We start from the raw sequence: 27342 nt of genomic DNA, 5'->3' as shown, positions 1-27342 counted from the left end.
AGTAATCCAAACCTAGGTTTTTCTACATCTGGAAAACACAGAGAAAATGTGAGAAGTTTCCTGCATTCAACAGAGATGATGAACTTGCATATATCAACTAACTGTGCATACACACACACACCAGTTTATACAGTTACTATGCCTACTACCGAGGTAGGCATAAATATGCATAATCACACTTTCTGTCGTTGTAAGAAGGTGGGATGACTGTAGAGAAAGTTCTTACAGTTTCTTGTGTTGAAAATAAATGGAAAGTGATGGAAATAGCTGACACAAACACAGTCACGTCATTATAACCCAAAATAAATGTGGAAACTCAAACTAGGGTCTTAGGGCTAGCTTTTGTGCAGTTTTGGATACATGAATAGGGTAATAAATAATGTGACTGTTTTCTGAATGTTTAATACAACTCCTAATATTTACTATAAAATAATTTACCAGTATGATTTTTAAATTTCACTAGCATTATTAAAAGGGTAGAGTTTTTATTTAGACAAACCCATCTTTCCAGCACTGATGTATGAAAGCAATGGGAGCAAATAATTACAGGAAAATACAATTCTACCTGCAGAGTGATCTGAATTTGGGTCAGCAGGCCAACAAATGAAGAAATTACTTTGATACCTTGTAATGTAAGATGTAAGCTTGTAGTTGCAGAATCAGCACATTGTTTTGGCTGGATTCACTTTGGTGTGTTCTGAAAAAAATGGAGATGAGGACCTGGAGGTTGCACAATGTCCTTATGCTATTTGAAGTGATGGAAGAAGTTGAGTATATGCTGACAAGCACAAGTTCTAGTTCACTTCATTTAGATTCTTGGAGTGATTGTGTGATTCATCTGATTTAGGGAACTCGCATTTTTAGATGTGAATCATGAAATATAATGTGTTACGTGAGTTGTTAAAGTTCAGTGCTGATGAGTCTTCACTGGAGCATAAAAAATAAATGGTTTCCATTAACTGAGAAAATTCTTCATAGTATTTACTCTTGAGTTTGTTATATCTTGGTTTGCTCATGTCTCTCATTCTATGTACTACATAAGGTGATAAATTGTTTTAGTCACTTGTATGACATGCATTGTAGTCAAAATTCTACTTTCATAGTTACAGTTCTGCACCTGTAATTGGGGAGAACAGTCTGATTAGACTTAGGTTTACTAACAGTACTGGGGTTTAATCAAATTAATCATAGACTCCTGGCTTTTGCTTTTCTAATAGCTTTTAGTTATTGGGAAAATATTATTAAAAAATTGACCCATTCTTCTGGTATTAAGGTGTTAGAGGCTTTCATTCAGTTGGATGACTAATATAAATAATGAATTATCCACTTCCTATTGGTATATTATGAGCACTCTGCATTAGCTTAGTTACTCTTTCAACTTTAGTATCAAACTGTCATCTAAGTTCTTTAATATACATTTTGAAAGTACAGCTAAAAATAAGCTTTATCAAACCCAGGAAGAGATTGCTGGAAAAGGTTGAAAAATCTCCGTCCTTGGAGATTTTCAAAAGTAAACTGAGCAACCTGCTAACTCCAAAGTCAGATCCAGCTTTAAAGCTGCCCCTACTTTAAGGGGGCAAGGAGTTTGATGGAGCTGATGACCTTCAGAGGTGCTTTCCAATCAATTTTTCTGTTTTGAATTTATTGATTTAAAAGCAGGCTACTACTTCTTTGGTTCTGTCAGTCTCCTCCTTGTTAAATACATCACTGCATTTTCTTTGGGGATTTTGTTTGTTTTGTTTTGTTGCACCAGTGTTTATTGAGGGGTAGAAACTCATTTCTTGATGATGTTTTTTAAAAAAAACCCCACAATTCTAATAATAAAATTTATCAGTAAAAATTAAAATATTTTGATTTTTTGCAAGCCAGTTTGAAAGTGCCAATTTTTTTTTTTTTTCTGGCTCTGAGGTTAAAAATGACAAGGCCAAGTGTCTTCAAGTGTCTTGCCCTCATGTGTACAGACCAAATGGAATTGCTCTGTACGCTTTCCCCCAGTTCGGCATTTGGGCAGGCATTTAAGCATTAGTGTGGCTTTTTTTTTTTTTTTTCTTCCTCTTGTTTTCAGACTGCACACTGAATTAATTACTCCTATTAACAACTTACTGAAACTAGATTGTTGGGCAAGTCATGACACTCCCATTGCGTACTAATGGAGTAGAGTGGAGGAGTGTGTACAAGCTGTGCATCTCAGTTACAAAAATCAGGAGGTTTTAAGGTTCTATTAAGCTGCTTTTATTGGAGGTACTGACTAGCCTTTGTTCCATATCTCAACAGCAGGAGGAAAAAAAACCCAAAACATAAAGGTACAGTAAATCTAACAAGTGGCTAGTAATGCAACTTAGTTGTTCATACATGTAAAGCTCCAATCATATAGGGAATTTATTAAAAAGCAAAATACAGTCCAGAAGTCACCAGTGTATTTAAAATATATAGAATCATAGAATGTGTTGGGTTGGAAGGGACCTTTAAAGGTCATCTAGTCCAACCCCCCTGCAGTCAGCAGGGACATCTTTAACTAGATCAGGTTGCCCAGAGCCTCATCAAGCCTGGCCTTGAAAGTCTCCAGGGATGGGGCATCCACCACCTCTCTGGGCAGCCTGTTCGAGTATCTCATATATAGTAAGATTTTGGATAAAACTTGCTCTTTGGTATTCAGTTTTCTTTCAGCTATATGCCGTTTGCAGCACAAAATGTATATTAAGATATGACACTCTTCTGAGTTGATACATATATTTCAAGAGATGTTTTTAAACTAAGCTTTTAGCTGTGTAGTAATAGCAATATTGTAAAACTGTTGGGTATTGAAGTAATAGCACAGACTGGAGATTTCTGAGGCTTGTGGGAATTATATCTATTGCCAAAAGTTCAGAAAACTTCCCTTGTAACGTAATGCTGACATTCATTGGGTGCATTTCTCTGCTGGTTACACTAAGGATATGCTGTGCTATAGGGTTGTAAGTAAAAAGTAAAATTTGACGTAAATCAATGAAAAACCCCAACAAACTAAAAAAAAACAAAAACAAAACAACAAAAAAAACCCCCACAAACCCCATAAACTTTTATAGACGACATTGTCATGATTCAGCTTCTGAATGAACTTTACTTACGCAAAAACTTGTAGTAGCCTTATGAAAAGTCCTCGTGTTATTACCCATTGCTAAATCATATCAGAAGAATACATAAGAAATTGTATTATACTGTGTACTTCTGTGCTCAGTTCTTAAAATGAAATGGAATCAGGGGTAAGGAATCGTGGAAACAGAAAACTAAACAACGGAGGAATGAAAAGAGGAGGATGAGAAGCTACCACAGCCGAATACAGGGTATGTATAAAACTGTCTTAGCAACTGTGGAGTTCCCAAAATGTGTTTAAACAAGTTGTAAATGTCATATTAGTGTTCTGTTAGTATGAATAAAACCTTGCTATCACTTAGATACTCGTGATCCAGCCCTGCTGCTAAGAGTCACTACATGTATTTGGCATGTAAATTATTGCCTACAATATACAAGCTTCCTACCAGAATTCCCCCGGGCTGTGGGCTATTGGAGCGTGTCTGTACCACGAGCGCGTGGGAATCCTGTCAGGCTGCATCTTTTTCTTTTTTGCTCAGTTTTCGTAACGATCCACCACTTGGTTTCAAGTCATGAGTATGGAATAACAGATACTGGAGGAAATCTGAACTCTGAATCCATTCTGATACTGAGTAAATATCTGTTTTTTTTAAATTACATTTGCTATATCTAACGTTTTAACTCTCATAGCTATAATTAAAATCCAGTTGCCTAGTAAAAAGATACAGGCATCTTTTGCCCCAATAAATCTGGTTTTGTTTCTAAGCCTGAAGAGTTTTGTTACTGCAGTCTTGCAAATCAGAGAGGAAATTCATTGCTTCAAGTTCTGATGTCTCTACCTGCCTTTGCCGTGGATTTAAAAATTCCTGGTTTGTGTAACTTGGCAAATAATTACTTGAGCCAATCAAGAGAGCAGATTTTTACAAACTAAATTAGGTGGGATTGTGCATTAAAGTTGGAAGCCGCCTTTTTTTAATGAACAATAAACTTTAGATTACTTTGAGATAAAGAATTTGAATGTTATCTTTTTTAGTGCTCAAGATGGTAAGAAATTTATTTCTTTGTTTTTTCTCCCCCATTTAGTCTTCCGTTGATTTCCAGTTTAAAGGAAGACTTTATCTCCAGGAAACTATTTAGCCTTTAATCTCCATTTTGCACATCCCCAAATCTAACTGCAAAGTGCTTTGCTTTCTTTATTTCTTCTGTCCAGCTCTGCCTTCTGTAGGGGACGCGCGAAAACCTGAAAGGAGGCAACAAGGTAAAGGTTTCCTGATGGCAGAACCAGAGGCCTGGTGTTGGTTGGGAGGGCACGGAAGCAGAGCTGTCCAAAAGAATGCACCGAGTTAGTCATGGAATTAGTGAGATTCATAGAATGGGATGGGTTGGAAGGGACCTGTGAAGGTCTGCAATGAGGGTTGTTCAGTCTGGAGAAGAGAAGGCTCCAGAGAGACCTTATAGCGGCCTTTCAGTATCTGAAGGGTGCCTACAAGAAGGCTGGAGAGGGACTTTTTACAAGGGCATGTAGTGATAGGACGAGGGGTAATGGCTTCAAGCTGGAAGAGGGTAGATTTGGATTAGAGATCGGGAAGAAATTTTTTACTATGAGGGTGGTGAGGCACTGGAGCAGGAAGTTGTGGATGCCCCATCCCTGGAAGTGTTCAAGGCCAGGTTGGAGGGGGCTTCGAGCAGCCTGGCCTAGTGGGAGGTGTCCCTGCCCAGGGCAGGGGGGTTGGAACTAGGTGATCTTTAAGGTCCCTTCCATACCTAACCATTCTAGGATCTTCAGCTACATCGGGCTCCTCAGAGCCCCATCCAACCTGAACCACGAATGTTTCCAGGGATGGGCCATCAGCCACCTCTCTGGGCAACCTGTGCTAGTGCCTCACCACCCTCAGCGTGAAAAATTTCCACAGGATCTGTGCTCTCAATTTACCCTCTCTTAGTTTAAAAACATCGCACCTTGTCCTCTCTCCCTGAGCCCGGGCAACGTCAAAGGAGCGAGGTTTTACAACCACCACGGGACACGCCTCTCACAGGGTCCCACGCGTGAAGGGGGAGCCCGTGGATCCGCGGGCCCCGCTGGGGCTGAGGGCGGTCGGTCGCGGAGGAGCTGAGGGGGAACAAGGCCCCGCGCCGCCGCTGGGGGCGCTGCGCTCCGCCTCGCCGGGCCGGGGTTGCGGGGGGGGAGGCGACGCGGACGGGGCCATTCTCGCCCGGGGAGCGGGGGGGGAATCGAGGCGGCGGGCGCGGCGCCGGCAGCCCTCCGCGGGCGGCGGGACGAGGCGGAGGCGCCGGCGGAGAGGCGGGGGAGGCCGGCGGGGGTGGGGAGGGGGGGTAAGGGGGGGTGGGAGTTTGGCGGGCGGTGCTGAGGCGGGGCGGCGGGAGGGCGACGGCGGGGGGGTGGGGGGGGTGGGGTGGCGGAGTGGTTGGGGCCGGCGGCGGCCGCCGCGGCGGCGGGGTCAGTTCTCTTTAGTGTTTGCCGATGTTGGAGGCGTCTCCAAAGTATCCCCGGGAAGCAGGTAACCGCGCCCGCGGGGGGCGGCCCCGGAGCCGGGCGGGGAGGCCGGGGAAACCGGGGTCGGGGGTTGGGGTGGAGGAGCTGCACCGGGCCGAGGCCGGAGGGGAGGGGGTTGCTTCAGCCATGATGTCCGAGTCCCTGTCCCGCCTTGCCCCCCCCCACCCCGCTTTCCTCCCGCCGGGGCGAGGGCTCCGCCGGCCCCTCGGTGCCCCCCCCACCCCGGGGCCGGGCAGGCGCTTCTGCGCCACGGCGGTGCTGGCGCGCTCCGCTCCGGCGGTGGAGGAGGCACCAACCCCGCCATCCGCCGCGGGGCCCCCCGGCCGCCCCCAGCCGCTCGCTGAGGGGTGGAGGAGGCGGGCAGGGGGGGCACAGGTGGGCCGCCCCGGCGCCGTCGCCTCCGGGGACTGCCGAGCAGCCCCCGCCGCAGCTTCCCACACGCACCCCGAGTCCGGCTGCTGGCGGCGGCCGTGGCGGCGAGGCCGGGCCGCGGCCGGCCGGGCCGGGCCGTACGGTGAGGCTGGGCTCGGCGGGGCCGGCGGCGGGCCTGCCCTACCTCAGACCTCGGGAAGTAGTTGTGTGTGTGCGCCACCCGAACTTGCCCTTCGTCCTTTGGGCCGCCTCGCCTCGGCCCGGCCGTGCCCTCCCGGGTGGAGGTGCGCGGCCTCGGGGGCGCCGGGTGGCAGCTCGCCGGCGAGGGGCGTCGGGCGTTCTCCTCGCCCGGTCAGCGGCGGGGACCCCGCAGCTCGGCCGCCGCGTTTTCCTACGCCATGTTAAGTCGCCCCCTCCTCGCTCTGCGCATCCTGCGCTGCCCCCAAACTTCGGACAGGGCCCGAAACTTCGCCGGCGGGACTGGGCTCTCCCACTCCCAAAATGGATGTCGGCGTCTCGTCCACGAAGCGATGGGCAGTGGGGCGGTTTGCCGGCCTTCGCCCTGCAGCAGGGCTTCGGGGCTTCAGTGGGGATGGGACCCAGGGGGTTACTGCTGTTAAAAGGCCTAGCCCAGGTGGCATTTTCCAGGTGTTTGGGTCTCTCTGGTGGGAGAAAGTTCATTTCGATGGCAGCCAGGCCTGGAAGTCACAACCAGGGACAGCATGGGCTGCTCGGGGCCGGCTGGGAGGGCGAATCCCGCAGCGGAGCTGTTTGCCTTGCAGTGCTCAGGGTCCCACCCGCCAAGACGGTGATACCCAAATGAAAAATTTCCCCACAGTGCATCTGCCCAGCGTTGCCTTACGGCCAGCAAGCTGTTTCTGTGGATACCAAGACGTAAGCTTCTCAGGCCGTGCTTGGAAGGCTCCCCATGCAACTACCATGGTACTAAAAAAAAGTTTATATTATACAAAAGAGTAGATGAAGTGTTGCTATTGTAGCTCCTCTTTTTGTGTGAAATAATATTGTCTTGAACAGTCCTGAGGGATGTGCATGAGTAACCACAGCTCTGCAAGATAAAAGATTATTTGCTCTGGTGTAACTAGGCGTAGTTGCATAGCACTTCTGTAAGCAAGCATACGTTGCTATATCTCACTTACGTTACTAGTGGCATCAAGCTGCGCAGGAGTAAGGTCTTCCTGAGCTGTGTGGTAATTCCAGGTTAGCAATCTACACCAGTGTAGTAATATTAATGTATTTAAGCCATTTACTAAATCCAGGGAGGTTCTGTGCAGGCTTTGTTGTGACATTGCTGCCTATATAAACAGTGCCAGGCTGACAGATTTCTGAATGAAATACTTTTTCTAGAAAGCCAGCAGCAGTGTAAGATTTTGAATACTGATTTCCAGCCACTGAACCTTAGCTTTGCTGTAGAAAAACTCCTGGAGAGAGATTTCTGCTCTTGCCTGTCTTTGCTAAGATTCCTATTGCTGACAGCTAGGAACAGGATTGACACCACCTGCTTGTTCGTAGTTTTTGAGGGGAAGGGGCCATTCAGATTTTCTTTGCTTTGCAGAGAGATTTTCAGCAACGTTGCTTAGCTTCAGCAGAAGTCATCCAGCTTGGGTTCAGTTCAGGGTGTAGTCTAGAGGCCAAAGTCTTTATGTGTATTATTGCCAGTTTAAGCTACCTCATCCCCCAAGAATTATGTCAAAATAATAATAAATTTGAACAATCTTATATCCTGAATTGTAAAAGCAGTTTGTAAAGGAACTTCCTAATTTTATTTGCAGGAAAACCTGATCAGAGGTGTTTTAATCATAGAATAGTTTGGGTTGGAAGGGACTTTAAAAGGTCATTTAGTCCATCCCCCCTGCAATGAGCAGGGACATCTTCAACTAGATCAGGTTGCTCAGAGCCCCATCCAACCCAACGGGGTTGAATGTTTCCAGGGATGGGACATCTGCTACCTCTGTGCATGACCTCTTCCAGTGTTTCACCACACACATTGTAAAAAAAATTCTTCTTTCTGTTTAGTCTAAGTCTAAACTAAATCTAATCTAAACTAATCTATTCTAAGATCTTTTACTTTAAAACCACTAGCCCTTGTCCTGTTGGACACACAGGCCCTACCAAAAAGTTTATCCCCATCTTTCTCTTCAAGTTTTAGTAAGCACTTAACTCAGTCAGCCCCTTCCTTGGGGGCAAATATTGGGCTTGATTTTCCTACACAGGTTTATAAATATAATTCCACTGTAATCCTGGTGCACACTGGTGTGAATGTGGGAAGTGAATCAAATACTACGTGTTTTATTTGTAAAGTGTCATGAAAAGTGACCTTGGGAAGGTTAGGCAACAGGCTGTAGTGAAGCAGATCCTCCGATTCCAAGGCTGCTTCTCCAGCCATTAGGAAAGCTGCACCTGTCATGCTCTGTCTAGATGGTTTGTTTTGACCTGCCCAAAATACGTGGCTATTGATTTGTCAGTCTTCAAAAAGACTGAAAAATCTCTCATCAATTATGTCCAGTCCCTCAGCCCAAAATACATCTTCTTATAATATCATACAGTTGGAGAGTGGGCCTTATAAGGGGTGCCTGTAAAGGCCTATAAATTGGTTTTAGTGCCAGGTTTTTTTGCGTATACATCGTAAAGACATGTATACATGTGCACAGATTTTCTCCCATTGCAGAATCAAGTATCTACTTCCTCATAGGGGTCACACTGATGTGGTGGGGAAGGACCTAACTGCATCTTTTCAGGATAACTGTAACAACGCAACTTCTGTTAATAAGCCACCAAAGCTTCACTTTCCTTCCACTGCTTACATTGATTTCCTATCAGCAACAGCAGGATCTGGAAGATAAGAGTTAGGTCTGTCTTTTGCCAGAACCAATTATATTGCATTTCTGATCTTTGGGTCACAAATAGGATGTATTTTTTCACAATAGTTCTTGAATTTTCTCTCTCTTCCAAAAAGAGGAAGAGAAACAAAGGCAAAGAATGGCTCTCCTAAAGCTGCTGTGAGTACTGATGCCAAAATCCATGTGGGAAACCAGGAATCCCTGCTACCCCTTTCTGCCTTTGTGCTTCTTGGCCATTCCTGTTGCTGGTTTCACCGTGATAATGCTTGCAGATACACCCAAGTAAGGACTGAGCTGCTGGAGTCCCTGCCTGGGGCTCTCACCCCTCCACCCCTCTTTCGTCTGCTTGCTCTTTGCGGGTGGGTACTGTATATGTGGTCTCTGAAACCAGCGGGTCAGAAGGGTAAGGCAGGGGTTTCCATTTTGTTGAAGGGCATATAAAGCACAAGTCAGGGGGCCTGCGAAGGCAGGTCAGGGAATGGGGCTGGCAGTTTTCCTCAGGGAGGAGAGGATATATGGTGCAAGGCAGGGAGCAGAGTTGGTGGGAGCACATGGCAAACTATGGGAATAGAGGAAATGGAACCCGTGTATGACATAGTTAATATATATATAAATTAAAAGTCAAGGGATCTGCATTTAGGGGGTCTGCTCATTGTCAGCGACCAGTCATGATCAGCATTATCCAAAGTATGTTTGCATTAAAAGATCAAGAGTTCAGTAAAAATCTGAGAGATTGTCTTGTCAGGCGTTGTTCTGGAAACTATTTAGAATAAAAAAAATTGCTTGTCACAACTCCTAATCTAAAAATGAATTTTGAAAAACCATCTGTGGTAGTGTAATACTGAAGTCACATGCATGTCTGTAGCTGCTAAAGTTTGTTCATACTTCATCTTAACAGCAAGTGTTTTGTGTGGGTTTTTTTGTTTGTTTTTTTTTTTTTTTTTTTTTTTAAGCTGGTAGTATTTGGAAAGTTTCCCAGTAGTTAAATCTGTACTCCGGGGTCACAGTGTGCTCACCTGCGTCGTCCCGCATCTCTTCTTTTGCTTTAGTCAAGTACACCTCTGTATAGTACATCATTAGTATGTTACAAATTTATTGATACTTAACCAAATAAAATCAAACTATGAAATTTAACTTTTTTCCTGGTAAATAACACTTTTTTTTTTCCCCATATTGAATTATTTAATTTTGTGACTTTGGTATACTTCTGTATCCCCGTAAGCTTCTCATTTAGTTGCCATTAAAATGATGGGGGGGGGGCTCTCTTTAGACTATGAGCACAGATTCCTGTTGGTGTTTGGGGAGGTCCCTGGTGATAGCCAGTGGCTAAGTATTATGGCGAGTACGGGTCAACCTGCTATCCTTAGTTTCTGGGAAAAGACAGCTTGCTAAAATGATTGCCATAGTACCACATGCTCGAAGGGTATGTTTACAGTCTCATCTTCTCCTGCAAACTTCCAAAGGATCCCACTGGCAGCAGTCAAGCTTCCAGTTTTGCTGCTTGCCAGCTTGGAGGAGGCCGTTTACTCCAGGCTTAAGGAAATGCTTTTGAGCGTAGGAGACCAGGTTTTCTGGGGAACTTTCTTGCGATGAAAATGGTCACCTGTTGGAACAGGAAGAGTTCTTGAAGAGATGAGGAACCTAATTTTTATTGCTATTCTTAGTTTCTTATTTTTGGCACCTGTTATGTATTTGTAGTTTCCGGTTTCTTGTACAATAAGCCCAGTTTAAAAAGTAGTGTTACACAAATCTAAGGAAATTTCAATATACTAAACATGTAGATTGATGTTACTAACTGAAGTTGTCTGGATAACTAACTGGCTGTAAGTGACAGAGAAGTTCTTCTGTGTCACCCAGGTGACGCATCTATACAACTAATACATTTTGAAGGGAAGAAGTCAAGATACACTGTTCCCAAGGTGAAAGTGCAGAGCTGAAACAGAGCAGTGTTGGGTCAATTTGTAGCATATCCACTTGTACTGATACAAATAAATGAAATAACAAAGTCTGTAGGAGCTGTGGCTTTGTTAGACAAGAACAAGAAATTATCTAAAATTTCTTGTTAAAAGGTCGTGTTCTTTTTTGTTTGTTTTAATTTCTTTTTTCCCCTTTCTGGTCCTTCTTCAGTCCTGGGTACTAGGATGCAGGGCTTTGTCCTTTCCAGACTGTGGAAAATGTTTTCTCTGCGTTTTGTTCCAGTCTTATGTATCTGATAGTACTCAAACCTCCTGCTTCAAACTGTGTTCCATCTGTGGTGGCAATGTCACTCGAGTGGATATTGCCAGTGGGTATTTTGCTTAAAGAGTGTACACCCAAGAGACGTTCCTTTTGTACCTGTTTAAGGCCTGGGAATCTTCATGAATGACTCCGGAGGGATTTTCTTAAAAACCCTTCTGACTCTCTTATAATTCAGTGCAACGCATTTACTGCTCTTGTATGAAATAGGTGTCCTCTCAGCTTCTGCATGGCAGCTAAAGCTGTCTGTCCTTCATGAAAGGGGGTGGGAAGCTTGTCCTGGACCAGAAGGCAGGTAAAACTCACCCTGATTTCTCAGAGGTGTCTCTCAATTTTCTCTCTTAGCTGAATCCACAGGGTTAGATATAGAATTTGACCTCTTCAGAAGGGATAATGATCTGCATCATCTTTTCTTCATCCCTCTTCAACTGGCCAGTCTTCAGAGCCTTAAACAAGTGAAAAGTCATTGAAGATGCCAGGACTGGATCCCATTTCCATGGACTTGATGGAGTTGTCATTCATGAGGACAGTCTAGTTGCGACTTGCAGGCAACCATAGGTATTTGCCAGGTTGCAGGGGAAGAATTTATATAGCACTTTTCTTCAGCTGTTATATTACAGGGCTCTTCTGACACTGGCCATTCCACAAATTACTGTCAGTGGCAACTTACCAGAGGTGGCGGCTTTGGAGGCCCTTTTTCTTGTGACAATTAACCTGTACATAAAACTCTCTTTCCTGGTTTTTTTTTTTTTTTTTTTTAAAAAAAAAAATCCCACTGCAGTCAGAGCCCCATGATACTTTGTTACATTCATCTTCCTTACAGGTAAGCATGAGAGCAAACCGCTGCTTTAGGTGGTGAAACAGATCTTTAATATCATAGTTTTAATACCGTACTTCCAAGTATTTTGAAAGAGATGCAGGCAGCAACTTACCCATTCTGGATTTGAAATGATGTATTTTTTTTTGTCATGGTAGGACTTTGAACTTTTTCCAGGCTTTCAGGCCAGCTCTGTGCTCACTAGGAATTTTGAGATCTCTAGCACCAAAAAAGAAGCAGCTTTATTTGGTATCATTGCAAATACTGTCTGGTACTGTTTACCTTTGTTCAGGCACCTCATAGCTGACAGGAGGTAGGGAGACATAGTTACTATCAAACTAAAATACCTAATACATCCTCAAGGTAGGGCAGGACAGAGCACTGCGGGTGAACAGGGTTAGCCAAGGCAGTTCTAGTTCTAGGGCCTACTCTGCTTTTCAAAGGGGGTGTTTTTGCTGTTGCGCTGGATTGCAGACCTCTGCTCTACAGCCCTGGGGTCTGCATTTCTACCTAAACTTCTGCTGAGTGTCATCACAACCCAGATCTTGGATGGCCTTTGGGCTAAGAGAACTCCTTCCCTTCGTTAACAAGGAGCATCATTTTTTGCAGGAGGTGAGACTGTTAGGCATATATATGTAGCAAAATAGCATGAGTTCTGTTAGAGATCCTAGAAAATGGTGTTGTCCTTCCCTTTTCAAGTGCTTCTTGTCTATGTGATTTTGGTTTTGAAGGTGAGAAACAGGAATCTTAGCTCCGTAGTGCACGGAAGCATTAGCTCCCTGCAGGTTCAAAAGCAAGTTTGTTATTTCAGTCTGGTTTAGGGTGGTTCCAGCGTCACAGAAGCTAACTTTGGCGTGCTGAAGCTAATGGCCTGGAGGCCTGAAAGTACAGTAAGTGGTGAAAAAGTCATTTCTGTAAAGGGCAGCTCAGAGCATCATCTGTCCATCCATTCTGTCTCCATGTAGTTGAGAGCCTATGCTGTTGTTAATGGTGTTGTCATTCCTCATATATGCAAGCTTCTTTTTCACTTCTGCTCATTTTTAGGTGCTGTTTCCTTTTATTTTGTATCATTTCATGTTACCACCGAATCAGGTTGCATTTTTAGCCAGGGTTGTCCTTTCTTATATTTCTGACTCTTTATCTGTGTAAAAATACTTGAAAGAATTCCAGATTTTAATTCACAGTTTGTTTACATTTTTTCCTGTTGTGGTTATAACTTCCTTTGGTCTGGAGAAACAAGTTACTCTGAATCATCAACTAGATGGATGGACGTCTCTTATTTGCTATCTTATGATATATCCTACTTGGTGCCACTAGTACAATAAGGAGTTGGAGGAAAAAGTCTCCTGGTTTTGTCACGCTGATTCTGTGCACTCTTATTTGAACAAAATCTCTCTTTACTATCACTCTTCCTTTCTGTTGTTGTTAGTTTAGTATCCTCCTTGCTCATTCAACTCCAGAGATTAACCTTTTGCCATCCTGTCAGATGCGTGTAGTCTCTGTGCTGCAGCAGAATGTGTGCTCAGTGTGCAGCTAATTTATAATGTTTAGCTAATGTTTAGCACTGATCATATATCCAAGAGTTTCTTCAATGTTTTCTGCCTTTGCTAACTCTGAAAGGGATCTGTAAGTATGCCTCTAGTATTTTTTGCTCTTCCAGGATTGTCAAAGTCTTCTATAATCTGTAGTTTCTTCCAAAGAGAAATAATTTTATTTGACTATGTTTCATTGCACAACTTCATAATTTCTGTCCAAAGCATGGGTTTGCTACAAGGAATCAATAGGCGATTGCTGTCCTTGTGTATTTTGCTGAGTTGTTGATGATTCTTTTTATTCTCAGGATGCTTGACGGGTCTGCATTAGTAGCTGCTTGCTGCATATGGCTGGATCAGTTACCTCTGTTCCCTTTGGCTTTCTCTTAAACTCTTCCAGGCGCATGTCTCTTCCCATCTAGTTTGTTGGAGTCCAGTGTTAGTGGCCCAGGTCACCACTGGCTATATGTGATCTGCCCATTTCCTTTATTTTTGGACTCTCTGTTTTCATTGTTGTTGAGCCGAGCTTGTGTCATCAATTTTGCAGCAGTTCATGACCTTGCCCCCAAACACAGGATCTCTAAACCATTAATTTTCTCCAGTTGAAAACTTAGATTTAGTGCTTTTCTTCAGTCAGAGAACCTGGTACACCCAATCTAGTACTCAGTAATTATTTTACCTTTATTCATTGACTGAGGGGAGCTGCACTTGCAATAGGGAGGAGGCTCTTTGAACTCATTGCAGAACTCCTGATCCGACAAGGTACTCTGTGCCTGTGAGCAGAGGTCCCATTCTGTCCCCCAGTGAGCAGCTAACTTGTCTCATGAACCATATGTCAAAATTATCTTACATGGAAGCATCACAAAATGTGTCTATGGGAGAGCTGAGGGAAAGGGAATTCCAGGAGTGATTCATGAACAGGAGATGGCAATTTGACCCCAGCTGTGTCTGGGAGCTGCAACTCTTGGAAGCTGTGTGAGACTTCAAGGTGAGCATGCATCACTCTAGCTGTGAAATACCGTTTTTGTTTAAAGACACTTGTGAAGAACAAGTAAAAGCACACAAAACAGAATTTTATCTGCTGCTAACAACAGGGCGCAACACCTGCCACTTTGTCCATTGAAATCTCCTTCTCTGAGGATCTTGTAGGTGTTAATGATAGGGGAATGATTAGGGTGTGAGTAAGGCCGGTAGCAAGAACTGTAACTTTTTGCAAAGAAAAAGTCACGTTTCTGCTACTCCACTAAGCTTTGTTACTTGAAATGATCTGAGAAGTAGTTTGTCACAGTCAAGGAAAACCGAGGTAATCTTCTAAATTCCGTTAATTATATGCGATTTCTAGTTAAGGAATAAACTTTTAGTCAAAAAGTAATGTTTGCCTTGCTTCAGAACAAAGGAACAGTTGGAGGGATGTTTTACTCAGAATAAGAGTATTTTGTAAATTAAAGTCAGTCAAAGCTTATTTGAGATGTTAGGAATATAACTACTAGTCACTAGCATAAATTGGACAAAATACAGCTTTTAGGAATATATAGGAGAGAAATTTTAAAATACTAATTAAGTAAGAAACTGAACTCTTGGAAGGAGCTCTGATTAGACTTCAGTATCACAAATAAGGAACCAATTACAGTTTTGATGCAAACGAGTCTGTAGCGGCAGCATGTCAAGTCTGAGTCATGTTTTTTTCATTTACTTACTTAATCCCCTTCTGCACTTTTAAGCTGATGATTGATTGTTAAACTGGTGGCTTAGGCTTCCCTTTTTTTTCAGCTATTTTTCTTCATGAAAAAGCTTAGTAACTCATTTTTGTTTAACCGAAGGCGAATGTGCTTTACCTGCCCATCATCTGCAGTAAGATCATATGATGACCTCTGTATATGATGGCAACAAATAACCATTTCAGTATAACGCTTTGAATATCAGTGGAATATTTAAATGGTTGTGCTTGAATGACTTATCCCAGAAAGTAAAAAAAAATTAATAAAAAAATAATCAAACAAAAATTCTAATAATTCATTCCACATTTTTCTTATCTCAGCTTCTGTGTTCACAATTTCTGGAGTCACTAGATTAATTTGTCGTCTCCTTGAACCTTTCTGATACGTTTTGTGTGGGTAAATTTTGAGGTAGCCCTGGACATGCAGCTTAATTTGTATCAGTGTTGCCTAGAACCTCTCTTGATTGTCCTACTCTCCTTTCTCCAATGATTGTGGAACCAGGTGAGGTAACCTTTTCAAAAACGTTACAGATATGACTTTGGGAGATGCAAGTTTTCAGGAAGTCGTAGGTAGTTCACAGTCATGGTAAGGAAGAGATCTAAAGAATTACAATACCAGACAGTCAGCTTTTGTCCTTTGGATTAGTGGTTGCTCCCAGTTGCAGTAGATGAATACAAAGAAGGATATTACCCTCTAGCATTGGGGAGTGTGTGTGTGGTGTCCTGCCTCTGATCTGTAAGACTGTATAGGCATCTGTAAGCTGTTTTCTTGGATATACCTCAGACCATGATGGGTTTTGGATGTGGAAGGCCTTCCACAAAGAAGGCTCTGATGATCCCCTTGCTGTTTCATGGAGAAGTTTCACACTTTCTTCTCTGTAATAATTCAGGGTATCCTGGCTGGGTCAAACTGATGATTGTGTCTGCAGCAGTATTCTGGCTGGCTGGTTCAGTGTCTCTTCCGGGCATAAAGTTTGTGGCAGCATGGGAACTGGGTTAGCATGTATTGGCTGTTGGAAATTTCCATGGCTTTTTGATCATCTTCTCTGTTTTCTGGACAGCAACAATAAATTGAGACAAATAAACTTTCTGATGAGTTTATCTTTGTAAAGTAGTGGACATATATATGACTACTGATCTTTCTCCCTTGGGCTTTGGGTTATAAACAGGTTGAAAAGTGTTGAGATGCCCAAGTGTCTCAGTTTCTGATGCAACAGATTCACTTTACTTATCTTTTAGTTTTCTTCTGGCATTGAAATCTTCAAGTGTATAATCCGATTGATCTCCCTCACCATTTCAAACAGGAATTTTGTAATTAAGCTACTTGAACTGTCAAGCAGCTGTCCCCACGAAGTGTTTGCTGTGGTTGCAGTCTGTCTTCTCTAAGGGATTTCAGAATATTTGAGTTTTTTGTTTTGTTTCAGCCTTTCCTTCTGTGATCCTTGGTATCGGTGAGGTTATTTTGTGAGAATAGCAATCTTATTTCCATCATGGTTCAAGATGAATATTAATAAAGTTTCTCTGCTTAGGATCTCTGTTTCATGTCTGCCTGTGAAGTCTCCACGTGAGAATTCAAGTGTCTGTCTGGTATACTCAGGATCTGACTGTGATTTCTCTGCTGGAGGAGAAAATTAGCCATGTGTACAGGCTGGGGTCGTTCAGTTTTGCTGTGCACAGTAAGATACACTGTGGCCTGAGTTGCTCCTTTCTCAGCCTTTTCACTTAAGCCTCGCTGTTGCCAGGGAAGCAAAGGCAGAAGAGTTGCATTCCTGTCTGTCAATATACTCCACTTTCTGTTAAATTTCTCTTGTTGGAAGTTTTCAGGCTCTTGCACATGCAAATGGGCACAATTACAGTGAGTGCCCTAACCCCAGTGTTTTCCATCATTCCTCACAAGAAGACCCATCTTAGGCAAATATATTACATGGCGAATCTCTCTGCAAGGGAGTTTATTTACTTCTGTAATTGTGTCTGTTAGTTTTAATAAGGTCCATGATCGCTTATTTGTTGAAGACAAGTTTGGCAGTAGACTTTGGGTTGGCCTCAGTTGCCTGTATTTCAGCATCTAGTGCAGTTTGAGACACTAAGTTATCCTGTCTAGTCTTCAGCTGGCACTCAACTGAGTGGTTTAGCTAATTCTAAGGTAGAAGCCTGCTTGTTGATCACCTTGAATAGTTCCTTGGGTCCACCATTCTATGATGCTATGATTAACTAGTCATGTAATACATTTGTTTAAACACATGCATTATTGCCACTTCATTGCCTTTTCATGTCGGGGTTTATCTGAACCATCTGCCGCACACAATGTCAGATGTGGCATGGGTCTTCCAAGAGAGGACTTCTGCTTGTTGAAGCAGCAGCTGATGGAATATGCAGGTATCCAGATGTGATATTTTAGGACATTGCAAATGGTACTGGTAAACCATGGGTGGACTACTGAGTTCCATACTGTATTTCCTTTGACTCCAGTTGGAGTTTAGACCTTTTGCTTATATTTGGAAACCTAAATTATAGATGTCTTTAATCCTTGCCTGAATCCTCGTATCTCACTGTACAGCAGTGCCATACAGTATGGGTAACTATTCTGGTGTGAGATACACTGTATGCATACGTGGCCTTGTAGAGAGCACATTTTTCATATTAGTTATATGTCTTTTGCTGTAGTGGCTTAAGCAATTTACTACATCCAGAATGTTTGCTTATTATATTTGTTTGCTCTGTGACATATGCTATGTATTTCAAGTTGCACATCTCGATTGCAGGGTAAGCCTTTTCTGTTCTAGCCTCCTTGCTAACACATCATAATTAAATGACAACAAAATCCCCACCTTTGGCCATTTTGTTGATTGAGAAAATCTAAGGTTTTAATCTTTGATTCCATATTGAGTTACTTTATTTGTCTGGTTTGGTTTTGTTTGGAAATTTTCCTTTCTTTTCAAAATTACACAAAGCGATTGTAAACGAGAGTTGTTAAAGAAGGATTGAATCGGTGACAGATGTAAATAATATGTATTCTCAAGTATCCGTAGTCTGGTCATTGATTTAGAGACACATATGCTTCATGTAGCATCTTGCATCAACATAGCATTGGAAATGAGGGAACCAATATAGTTTCATTATGGAAGAAATATCCGAGATGAAGCAGTTTGTAGCTCAGTCTTCTGAGTCTTAAATCCTTTTTCTGTTTTGGTTTGGTTTTTTTTGTTTGTTTGTTTGTTTTTTTGTTTTGTTTTTGTTTTTTTTTTTAAATGTGCTTGTCCTGTGTAGTAATTCAAAAGGGAAGCTGAGCTGACTGCTCTTTGAAGAAGTGGCTGAAAAGTATTATGAGCGCAGTTTTTAATCTGTTCAATTTCCTACTTGATTTTTTTTTTCCAAAATACCTTCCTGCCTCTCCTCAGAAGGCGTCTTACTGATCGTATATAGGAGTTTGCAAAGGATATTCCTCTGTGGATGATGATATCCTTACAAAAACAACTTTCGTGTTTCCTGAGATTGCGATGGTATTTAATGTTCTGACCTGGTGTTTGCTGGAGCCGCCTGGCCCTGCCTTGCCTTCTCGGGCTTTATCCACAACGCTCTTCTGCTCCAGTCCAGGAGCAGAGGAAGCCGATTGTAAAAAAACTGTAGTATTTAGTCAGTCCTCAGGGGCTGGATTTAGTGCTGAGCAACCCTTTTTGTAAGCCTTGCAGCTCCTTGGATTTTGACTGTTTGTCCCTAATACTCTGTGTCAATTCACCTTCCTTTTTGTGTACATTTTTGTCTGTGGTTGTAAATTATTTTATCAAAGTAACCAAAATAAAAGAGTGAGTGATTTCCACCCCCACTCTTCCCCCTATACTTCAGGAAGGTAAAATGCTTTTAAGGCCTAACTTCCCTTGCTGTCACGTATTACTTAGTTGTTATTCAGCTGGTGGCTATGTCCACATTTCCACTGCAATTAAGATCCTCTAGTGTAAGGCACTGTAAAAAAAACAAACAAACAGGCCACAGGTTTCTGAAGATGAAATTGTCGGGGATGAGATCGTAGGTTTTGTGTGGAACAGTGTTGAAGGAGCTGAACTTCAGTGTATGGTGTGACAGCGAAGCTGAGCTGATCAGCAGGAGTTGAAAGGGCTGATTCCTTGCACCCACTCCAGGTCAGGAGTTTATTGCCCTCCCTGTACAGACAGGGACGATCTTCTGATCTCCCTCCTCACCCATGCATGAGCTGGTTCAGTGAGGTAAATAGACAGAAAAGTATTATGATTTTTGCTGTAGGGGAGAGAGGATGCGGGATTGTCCCCTGCTATGGCAACAAGTTCTTAGATCAATATGGCTGTTGGCAAACCACCCCTAGTAAGGCAAAAAGCAACAAATTGATGGAGGAGCAAACGGGGAGGGCAAACAGTGGGGACCAGCAGTAATATTTTTTTTTACATGTATGTATACCCTGTACGATTTCATTTTAATTTCAGTTTTGCCTATGTAAAATGTATAAACAAGATAAATTTTGTTAGTAATTCTAGATAACCATCTGCTGACTGTTGCTTTAAGTCATGCTCTTTGCTAAACTGCTACTGTGTGGCTATCTCATTATTTGATTTTTATAGAACAGAAAAGATTAAATTAACAACTGCTCTGAAGGTAGTACAGAGCTGTGTGTTTTCTGTCATCCTCAAATAAGCTGCTGGATATAACACAGTAAAAAGAAATTACATAAAGCTTAGGACCTCTGTAATATTATTTATATTAATGTATATATATGTATAAATATTTACCGTAAATGTGAGAAGTGACACACAAGAAATACATTTTACATAAAACTAAAACCAAACCCTCCTTAGTTAGGAGGCCGTTAACTCTATTAGGGTTCCATGACTTGGGACTTTTACAGGAGAATTGCATTAACAAGCTGCTAACCAAAGCAGGGGTTGGTCTGGAAAAAAACCCTTGAGATGCTGCCTGCTTAGGCACTGCCCCCTGTCTATTGTCATGCTATTCCTGTACCTTTCAATGTTTTCATTAATGATGTGGATGAAACAGTACACTTATTACATTTGTAGATGCTATAAAGCAGGCTTAGAGGAGACTGAAACATTTTAGAACTAGAAGTAGAATTCAGTGTGATCTTGTGAGCTGATCAGCTGTAGAACAGTCAGATTCACAAGCAGAGCCCAGGCTAGAACTTGCTGGGTAGCAGTTCTGCAGAAAAGGACCGAGGATCATTAATGTGACAGTGCTGTGAAAAATAGCTACCGTTTAGAACATATAAGCAGAAGTATTGGGTATATGAGATGCAAGATATGTCAAGTAATTTTTCTTACTCAGCAGTGGCTGGCCCTCAGTTGCTACCTTTGTAAAGCACTTCACAGAAACTTAGCGCGTGCCCTGTATTACATACTTGTACGGAGATTAGATTGGGTACATTGGGTTGTATGACGAAGCAGTGTGAAAGTGTGGTGGTAGCACCCTATGGCATACATGCATTTTCACTTTCTGCACAGATCAAGTCCAGTCTTCAGTTCTGAAGGCTGTTCAGGTCATTAGTTGCTCTGACTGTTAGTTTTTCATACAACAGCGTGTGTTTCAAGTCAAGTATTTTTCCGCATTGTGACAGTGCTTTTAACTTGAAAACTCATTGTTCGTGTTTTGCACCTTCTGTGCTGTCTTATCTACTTTATCTGTCTTTATTTATTCAATTAGTGTGACATATTCTAAGAATCATTTTGCCTGAGTATTTAATTCATATATTATGTCATAAGATTTAAGGCTAAAAAGTGATTCATGTTCCAGAAAAGTACAAGAAATGATAATAATCAGAATAAGTAATTCTTTATGTTGTGTGGGGCTTTTTAGCATGGCATCAGTGTATTCACAGTTGTTAAAAATATTCTGCATCTCTAAATATAACTAAATTAATGTTGTGTTTCCTAACTTACAAGAAAAATGGACTTTTTGACAACAATATTTTCACTTTAAAATGTGAGGTGTTTTTGTTTTGTTATTTTCATGTGAGTTTGTTTTGTTTTGGTTATTTTTAGTGTGAGAGGAAAATTCACAGTTTATACATAGTTTAGCAAGAAAGGTAATACCAACTGTTTAATGAAATATGTGTAATTGGCTATGTACAAAGTGCTTTCAAAAGTGGAAATGAAGTAAAATGCAGTTATAGTATATTTACATCCCTTTAAATGTCTGCTATAGCATTTCTAATGCAGCTGTGCAGGTTAGAGTAAGAGAGGAAAAACATGGCAGCATTTCAGAAGGCACCATAAGCCCTGGAATATAACGTTACAAAAATGGCAGCACTGCGACTTGCAGGCTTCAGCTGGGTAGACATGTATGTGATTAAGACCGCAAGAAATATCATTGCTGTGAAGTCTCAGCGTGGCAGCTGGCGGCTCGATAAAGACACAGAGCTGGCAGCAGCCACAGCTGCGCAGTCCGGCTTTCTCAGAGAGATGCAGGCGTCTGTAAGCACTGCCTGGCATCGAGGGAAACTCCCCTGGAGACACTTCGGTGTAGCCGTTTCCGAGATGTGCATTAGGTTAGCCACCTGAAATGAGGTGTATGGGCTTTTCTAATCGTATTCATGATATCCTAAGTAAACTATCCCTTTTGTGTATGCCAGATTTTTCAAAAATACCCACGTAGGAGATTTAAAATTATTTTGATTATATAACTCCATTTAATCTCTGACCATCTTAGTGAAATTTCTCTCCCCCAAGTCCTGCGTTTGGTTGTGTAGTAGCAAACAGGTTTGTGCTCCTGGCTGGAAGGCCACAAAATGTTTTTGTGTCACCATTTCTAGAATAGTATGAAACTGGTATGTATGTAAAGTATGTAAAGAAAAGATGTAGTATATAAATTTTGTCCTCTTCTTGTGATGACACGAAAGATTATTTCCTTGGTAATGTGAAAATAACATGACAGCACCACATCAACTATTGTCTCTGTTATCTCTCTATTAGTGGACTTTTAGAATGGATTACAAATCAATTATCTGCATATCTGATGTACTTAAGAGTTAGTCCTTGCAATTATATATACCTCCTGGGCATCTTTGTTTATGCAGATTAATTTACAAAATAGTTATAGTTTCTTGTAGGAGTTCTTCAGCTTTAGATATATAAGACAATTAATAAAACAAGCAAACGCCAACACCTAATATGTTATGATTTGATTCAAATTTCACAGTTTAATTTCCAACATACTTTATTGTAGGATAAGGAATATCTTTTTTCTCCTAAATTTTATTTTGTTCATTTTTACAGTTCCTCGATACCATTATCAAACTGATTTTTTTTATCCTTAATAGAAAAGGATCAATCCTACAAAATATCCCAGCAATACTATAGCACTGTAAATATACTTCATAAAACACATGATTTTTTTTGGTTATTAGTAATTTCTGCTTTTTTGAAAAGAAGAATGAACTTTCAAAATACTGGAAGATGAAAGGATTATTCACAACTTCCAGGGGCTGAGAATAGGTGTTCAGTAGTATCTCATACACTACTATATGAGTGATGGCTTTCTTGTACTCATGGTTCTAAGACAAAATGCTGTTAATACTCTAAGGAGTTTCTTAAACTTTAATTATTGTGATGATATTTCATAGTATGTTGGGTTCATTTTAAAGATGTGTAATAAATGCGTCCTGATTCTGCCATCATTAACTTTGATGTTTACAATTAAGAAAGTTTTTGAACGCATTCTGATTTATATTGGTATATTTAAAATCAGAATTAAAAACACAGTATACCAAAGAATTCTGTAGTTATACACATTCTTAGTCTTTAAGTTAGATAATTCTAACAGTATTGCTGTATTGTATGACATTTACTGTTAAATGACAGTAGGATTTTTGCAGTCTGAATTTAGTCTGTATTTTTGAACACATGAAGTATTTGAATGTATCTCATCTAACTGCATATGTATTTTTAAAATCTGTCCTTGCTAGCGTTTTACTTACGATATTTATGAAAAGGGCAAATGATTACATCTCAGCTTTATTTTTTTATTTTTTTTATTTTTGCCTTTCCAGAGATTTAAATCAGTTGTCTGTCTTTCCTCAGTAATAAAAATGACATTCCAGACTGAACCTCTTCTCGAAAGCAGTCTCACAGTAATAGGATTTACTGTTTTCATTATACTAGTGTAACTGTGTTAAAGTAGTTGCACTCAGTGGTGTGTCGAGTGATTTGGAATCTTAATCTTTGAGTAGAGATACTTGGATATTTTTTTAACAGATTAGGGGGGAGGCAAAAATACTGGTGTAATCAGAATTTTTTTATGTAGTTGTACTTGTTTCGATAAGACCTTAGTTAGAAAGTTTTTCAGGTGTTGGATGGGATTTTTGCTTAGGAAGAGAGAATTACCTAGCAGAAGTGGCAAAGAGCTTAGTGGTAAGGGTGCTTCCCATGACGGAGGAGTGCTGGGCTCCTGTCCTCCTCTGCCTTAGCCAGAGGGACCAGAGCTGCTGCTGGGAGAGGTCCCACGTCCCCAGGCTGTTTGTTGGCAGCTATGGGGTTTGTCTCTCTATCCACTCTGTACGGATCATATCATGTGTATGAACCCTAAAAAATACAGTCTATCCATGATACTGAATAAAATACATCATCCTGTTTGCTTCTCATGCCAAAAGGAGAAGCCCAAGACTTTTGCCCAGAGGAATGAGAATGTCTGCCTCCTCCCTTATTTGAGTGGATGGCCTGAGGTGTCTGCTGGCCTCTGAACTGCTCCCGTGTGGTTTTTGCAAGAGTTTTTTGTCAGTAGCCAAAATTTTGCGAAGGAGTGTACTCTTGGTGAGTAGCATGAAGGAGCCGTGCCCTGATCCTGGTTTGTTTACGAGTGTAGACTTAGCCAGAGAACTGGTATTGGTAATAAAGAAGCTCATCTGGGCAGATGGAGAGAGATAATTAGTGCTTGGCATAATCCAGGTAAATGCTTTAGGTGCTGGAATAAAGGCTAGTTTAGGAAATCCTGGTACCTGTGCTAGTAATTTTTACAAGGCTTGAAGCGCTCCACCTGTTGACTGGATACGCAGTGATTTTTCAGAACTTGCTTCTTTGGTAGTTTAGTTGGTTGGTTGGTTGTTTTCTTATTTTTTCTTTTTTCTACTTTGGTAACAGGCAGAAAAAAACGATGATTTTATCTTGTGGCCTTACTTGGTGTTTTGTGTGTACTTTACTGGAAAAACTATGGCAAAAGATTGCTATGGCAGTTTGTTGCAAAGCTGTCCTCTCTTGGAGAAATTGGCAGGTGCTAATCTCATCCACAGAGTAATTATGTGGACTTTTATTTTGGAATAATCATTCTTCCTGCTGTGTTTCGGGCAGGGTCACCCGGGAGTTGAGCAACAGAACCTGGAGTCAGGGCATGTGGGTTCTGCTCCAGTGGTGTTTTTTGTCTTTGAGTTGTGTCTCTCCGTGTAGTAACATGTGCAGAAGCATGTCTTTTGTGGATAGTTTTGTGACCCAGATCCAGGAGCAAAAAAGAGCTGTTGTTAATATCACTGCTGTCATTTGACATTGAAAATGCAGAGTGCCGCCCTCATAATAATTTGTTTATTGCAGTGATAGGCAATGGCACAAGTTAAGATGCAGACTACAACAAACCTGTCCGGACCTACCATGTCCCCTATGGTGCTACCCCTACCAGTTACAACTGCAAATACACTGGGTCTGCCGTCCGCAATGAACGGATCCATTTCAGAATCGGCTGCCAGCTGTAGCAGTCCTACTGCCGGCCTTGTGGATCCTGCGCCTTCTAGCAACTCACCAGGTAAGTTGGTCCAGGTATATTTTCTTCGGCGTTCATATGAATCTTTTTGATGACTTGCTAATTAAAAAAAAAAAAAAGAAAAATGTTCAGCCTTAAAGAGGATTAAAATAAATTAAAAAATTTCATAGAAAAATATTTTGGCTAAATAGACTGTTTAATAAGTTTATTTAACTGAGCTAAGACTTACAGTGAAGTGTTTATCAATGATATAAAAGCTCAGAAAAGAGCATGTCTATTTTGTCAAATTCTGAGCGTATCTTTTATAGAGAAGTTCTAGTGGTGCAGGAAGGTCTCCAAGTGTATTTCTCTTCCCTAGAACAGAACGTCTTCAGACTGCTTGGCAGTATTCGGTGTTTCCTTTGTGGCCTAATAAATGCTGTAGTTTCTATGCTGAACTGGGTGTAAAATACAGAAATGTCATCCTAAAAAATTAAGCAAGAAATGACAGCGTGTGTTAGGGCTAGATACAAATAGGTTGAAAAAGAAATAGCAGAAACTTAAAAAATAGTAAGGCAGTATAGATGAAGTAAGTAGTCTGAGAAAAGCAGAACAAAATCCTTAAAGGGGGAGACAAGGTGTTCTTTGGGAGTGCTTTGAGAATGACTTAATTATTGTGAGAAAAGTCTAAAACACTGGGAAGAGGCAGGCATGAGCAAGTGGGGACCTCCAGGTTTCATCTGCTATATTTTTCTTGCAACTCTTACGCTATCCACTTCTCCTTCAAAGTGTCGAGAAACCATTCTGAAAGAGTAGTCAGTTCCTGGAACCACTATACTCCTGACAGTAAACTTTGGTGATGTAGAAAATGTAGCATATGTATGTGTCCTTCTACACTGTCATCTTTTATAGAGATATTTTGGAAAGAAATAGTTGTATTTTTTTAAAATTGCATGTTATCAAAATGTCTACTGTAAAATGCATATTCTAATATGATTAATATGTAAATGGTATTTAAACATTGTATTTAGCATATGTGCAAAAATTATTTTTTAGCGAAAGTATTTTCTCTTCTAAGCATGCTGCTGCTTTTGCAAAGCTTTGCGAAGTTGTGAAGAATACATTTCTCCACAAAAACTTTACAGACTCTTTATTTACAGCTCCTCTCCAAGATAACATGGCAAACCCCAAAGAGAAAACTCCAATGTGTCTGGTAAATGAGTTAGCCCGTTTCAATAGAATTCAACCCCAGTATAAGCTTCTGAATGAAAGAGGGCCTGCTCATGCCAAGGTAAGGTCACAGTTCCAGGTGATGAGCCATACCTTAAATGCTGAACAGATAATGTCATGGTCTGGACGAGTGCGCTTGTCAAACACAGCCACATTTCTAGTGTAAGGGGTTTCTTACTCTTTATTTTGCTTTCTTTTTTTTTTTTTTTTTTTTTTTTTTTTTTTTTAACGCTTTCAGAAAGTATGTCTGTATTTCTGTTAAAGCCCTGTAGACCATTTTGTACCTTACTTTGACTTCCACCTTTGAGTTTATATTTGTTGGTCTCTATAGAGACCTTGTGAAGGTCTTCCCAGGGCATCACCACCCTTTCTTAATCATTATGGAGCGTTTGCTTTTTAAGCTGCATGAATCCTTCCCCCCAGTCAACGTGCCTCTGATGACTACCTCTGCATTTGTTTCACGGTAGTGCAGATGACGACAAAGCTAGTTTGTGTCATTTTTTAAAGTGCTTATTGGTACGATTCTGTGTCCATAAAGTTGATTGCATTGATACCGTATCTTTGGATCTTGCATTATAGGGCACAAACTTTATTATTATTCTTTCCTTTAAATTCTGTGCAACTTTAAGATTTACAGCGATATTAAGACTCCTAACGTGCTTATAGCATTAAAGTTTCTAGTGAACTGACAGTTAATTCTGGTCAGTTCTCCTATCAGTTTGGATATCCAACTTCATTTTATAAGTACAAATTAGGATGCTTTCAGATGATGTGGAACACAGAGGGATATTCTCATGAGATGTAATTTTGAATTTCTTCCCTAGTTAGGAGCAATCTGGGGGGAAAAAAAAACTCTGAGAGAGACAGTGGCGTAATTAATAGCTATTTTGTACTCAGTATTTCTAGAGTTGCAAAACTGTGTAAGACAGTGGTCACACTGCAGATTAGTAGCAGTTTCAGCTAGTTGTGGACCGTCTCTCTGCCGTTGCCCCTTGTTTCTCTGTTTGCACATTATGTTGTCAGCAAGTGCAGAGTTGATACAAATCACTGACCTTCTGGTTTGGCTGGTGTTTGTGCATCCTTTATGCTGGTGGAAATGATGTCAGCAGGTGCTTTTAGGGTCCCTCATTTTGTATGGAATTAGAAGTGCTCTTCCCCTTCCTGGTGGCTTTTGGCACCACAGGATACACTGGTTGGTTTTAGGTTGCGGCAGGTTAAATCTGTTGCGCTTTCTGTAACTTGTCATGTTGTATTGCTTATTTATTTTCTTAGCTTTTTTCCACTATTGTGAA

General features: G+C 41.4%; 1 protein-coding gene across 5 annotated transcripts in view; it reads left to right on the top strand.

Annotated features, from left to right (window-relative positions):
• Positions 1-5465: 5465 nt before the first annotated feature.
• STAU2 (staufen double-stranded RNA binding protein 2) overlaps positions 5466-27342 on the top strand; it is a 170381-nt gene continuing 148504 nt past the window's right edge. For 2 of the 5 annotated variants that reach the window (XM_063327059.1, XM_063327060.1), the window contains exons 1-3: positions 6742-6901; positions 24676-24883; positions 25981-26111. In XM_063327059.1, the coding sequence (XP_063183129.1) occupies positions 24685-24883; positions 25981-26111 (330 nt within the window). In that variant the 5' untranslated portion in view covers positions 6742-6901; positions 24676-24684. Of the gene's footprint in view, positions 5592-6741; positions 6902-24675; positions 24884-25980; positions 26112-27342 lie in introns of those variants that run through there. The other 3 variants (XM_063327055.1, XM_063327056.1, XM_063327054.1) reach the window with 3 other exon arrangements.

The sequence above is a fragment of the Chroicocephalus ridibundus genome, chromosome 2 (genome assembly GCF_963924245.1).
Source record: "Chroicocephalus ridibundus chromosome 2, bChrRid1.1, whole genome shotgun sequence".
In the NCBI taxonomy this organism is placed as follows: domain Eukaryota; kingdom Metazoa; phylum Chordata; class Aves; order Charadriiformes; family Laridae; genus Chroicocephalus; species Chroicocephalus ridibundus.
The sequence above is the reverse complement of the archived record's forward strand: the minus strand, read 5'-3'. Positions and strand labels throughout refer to the sequence as shown.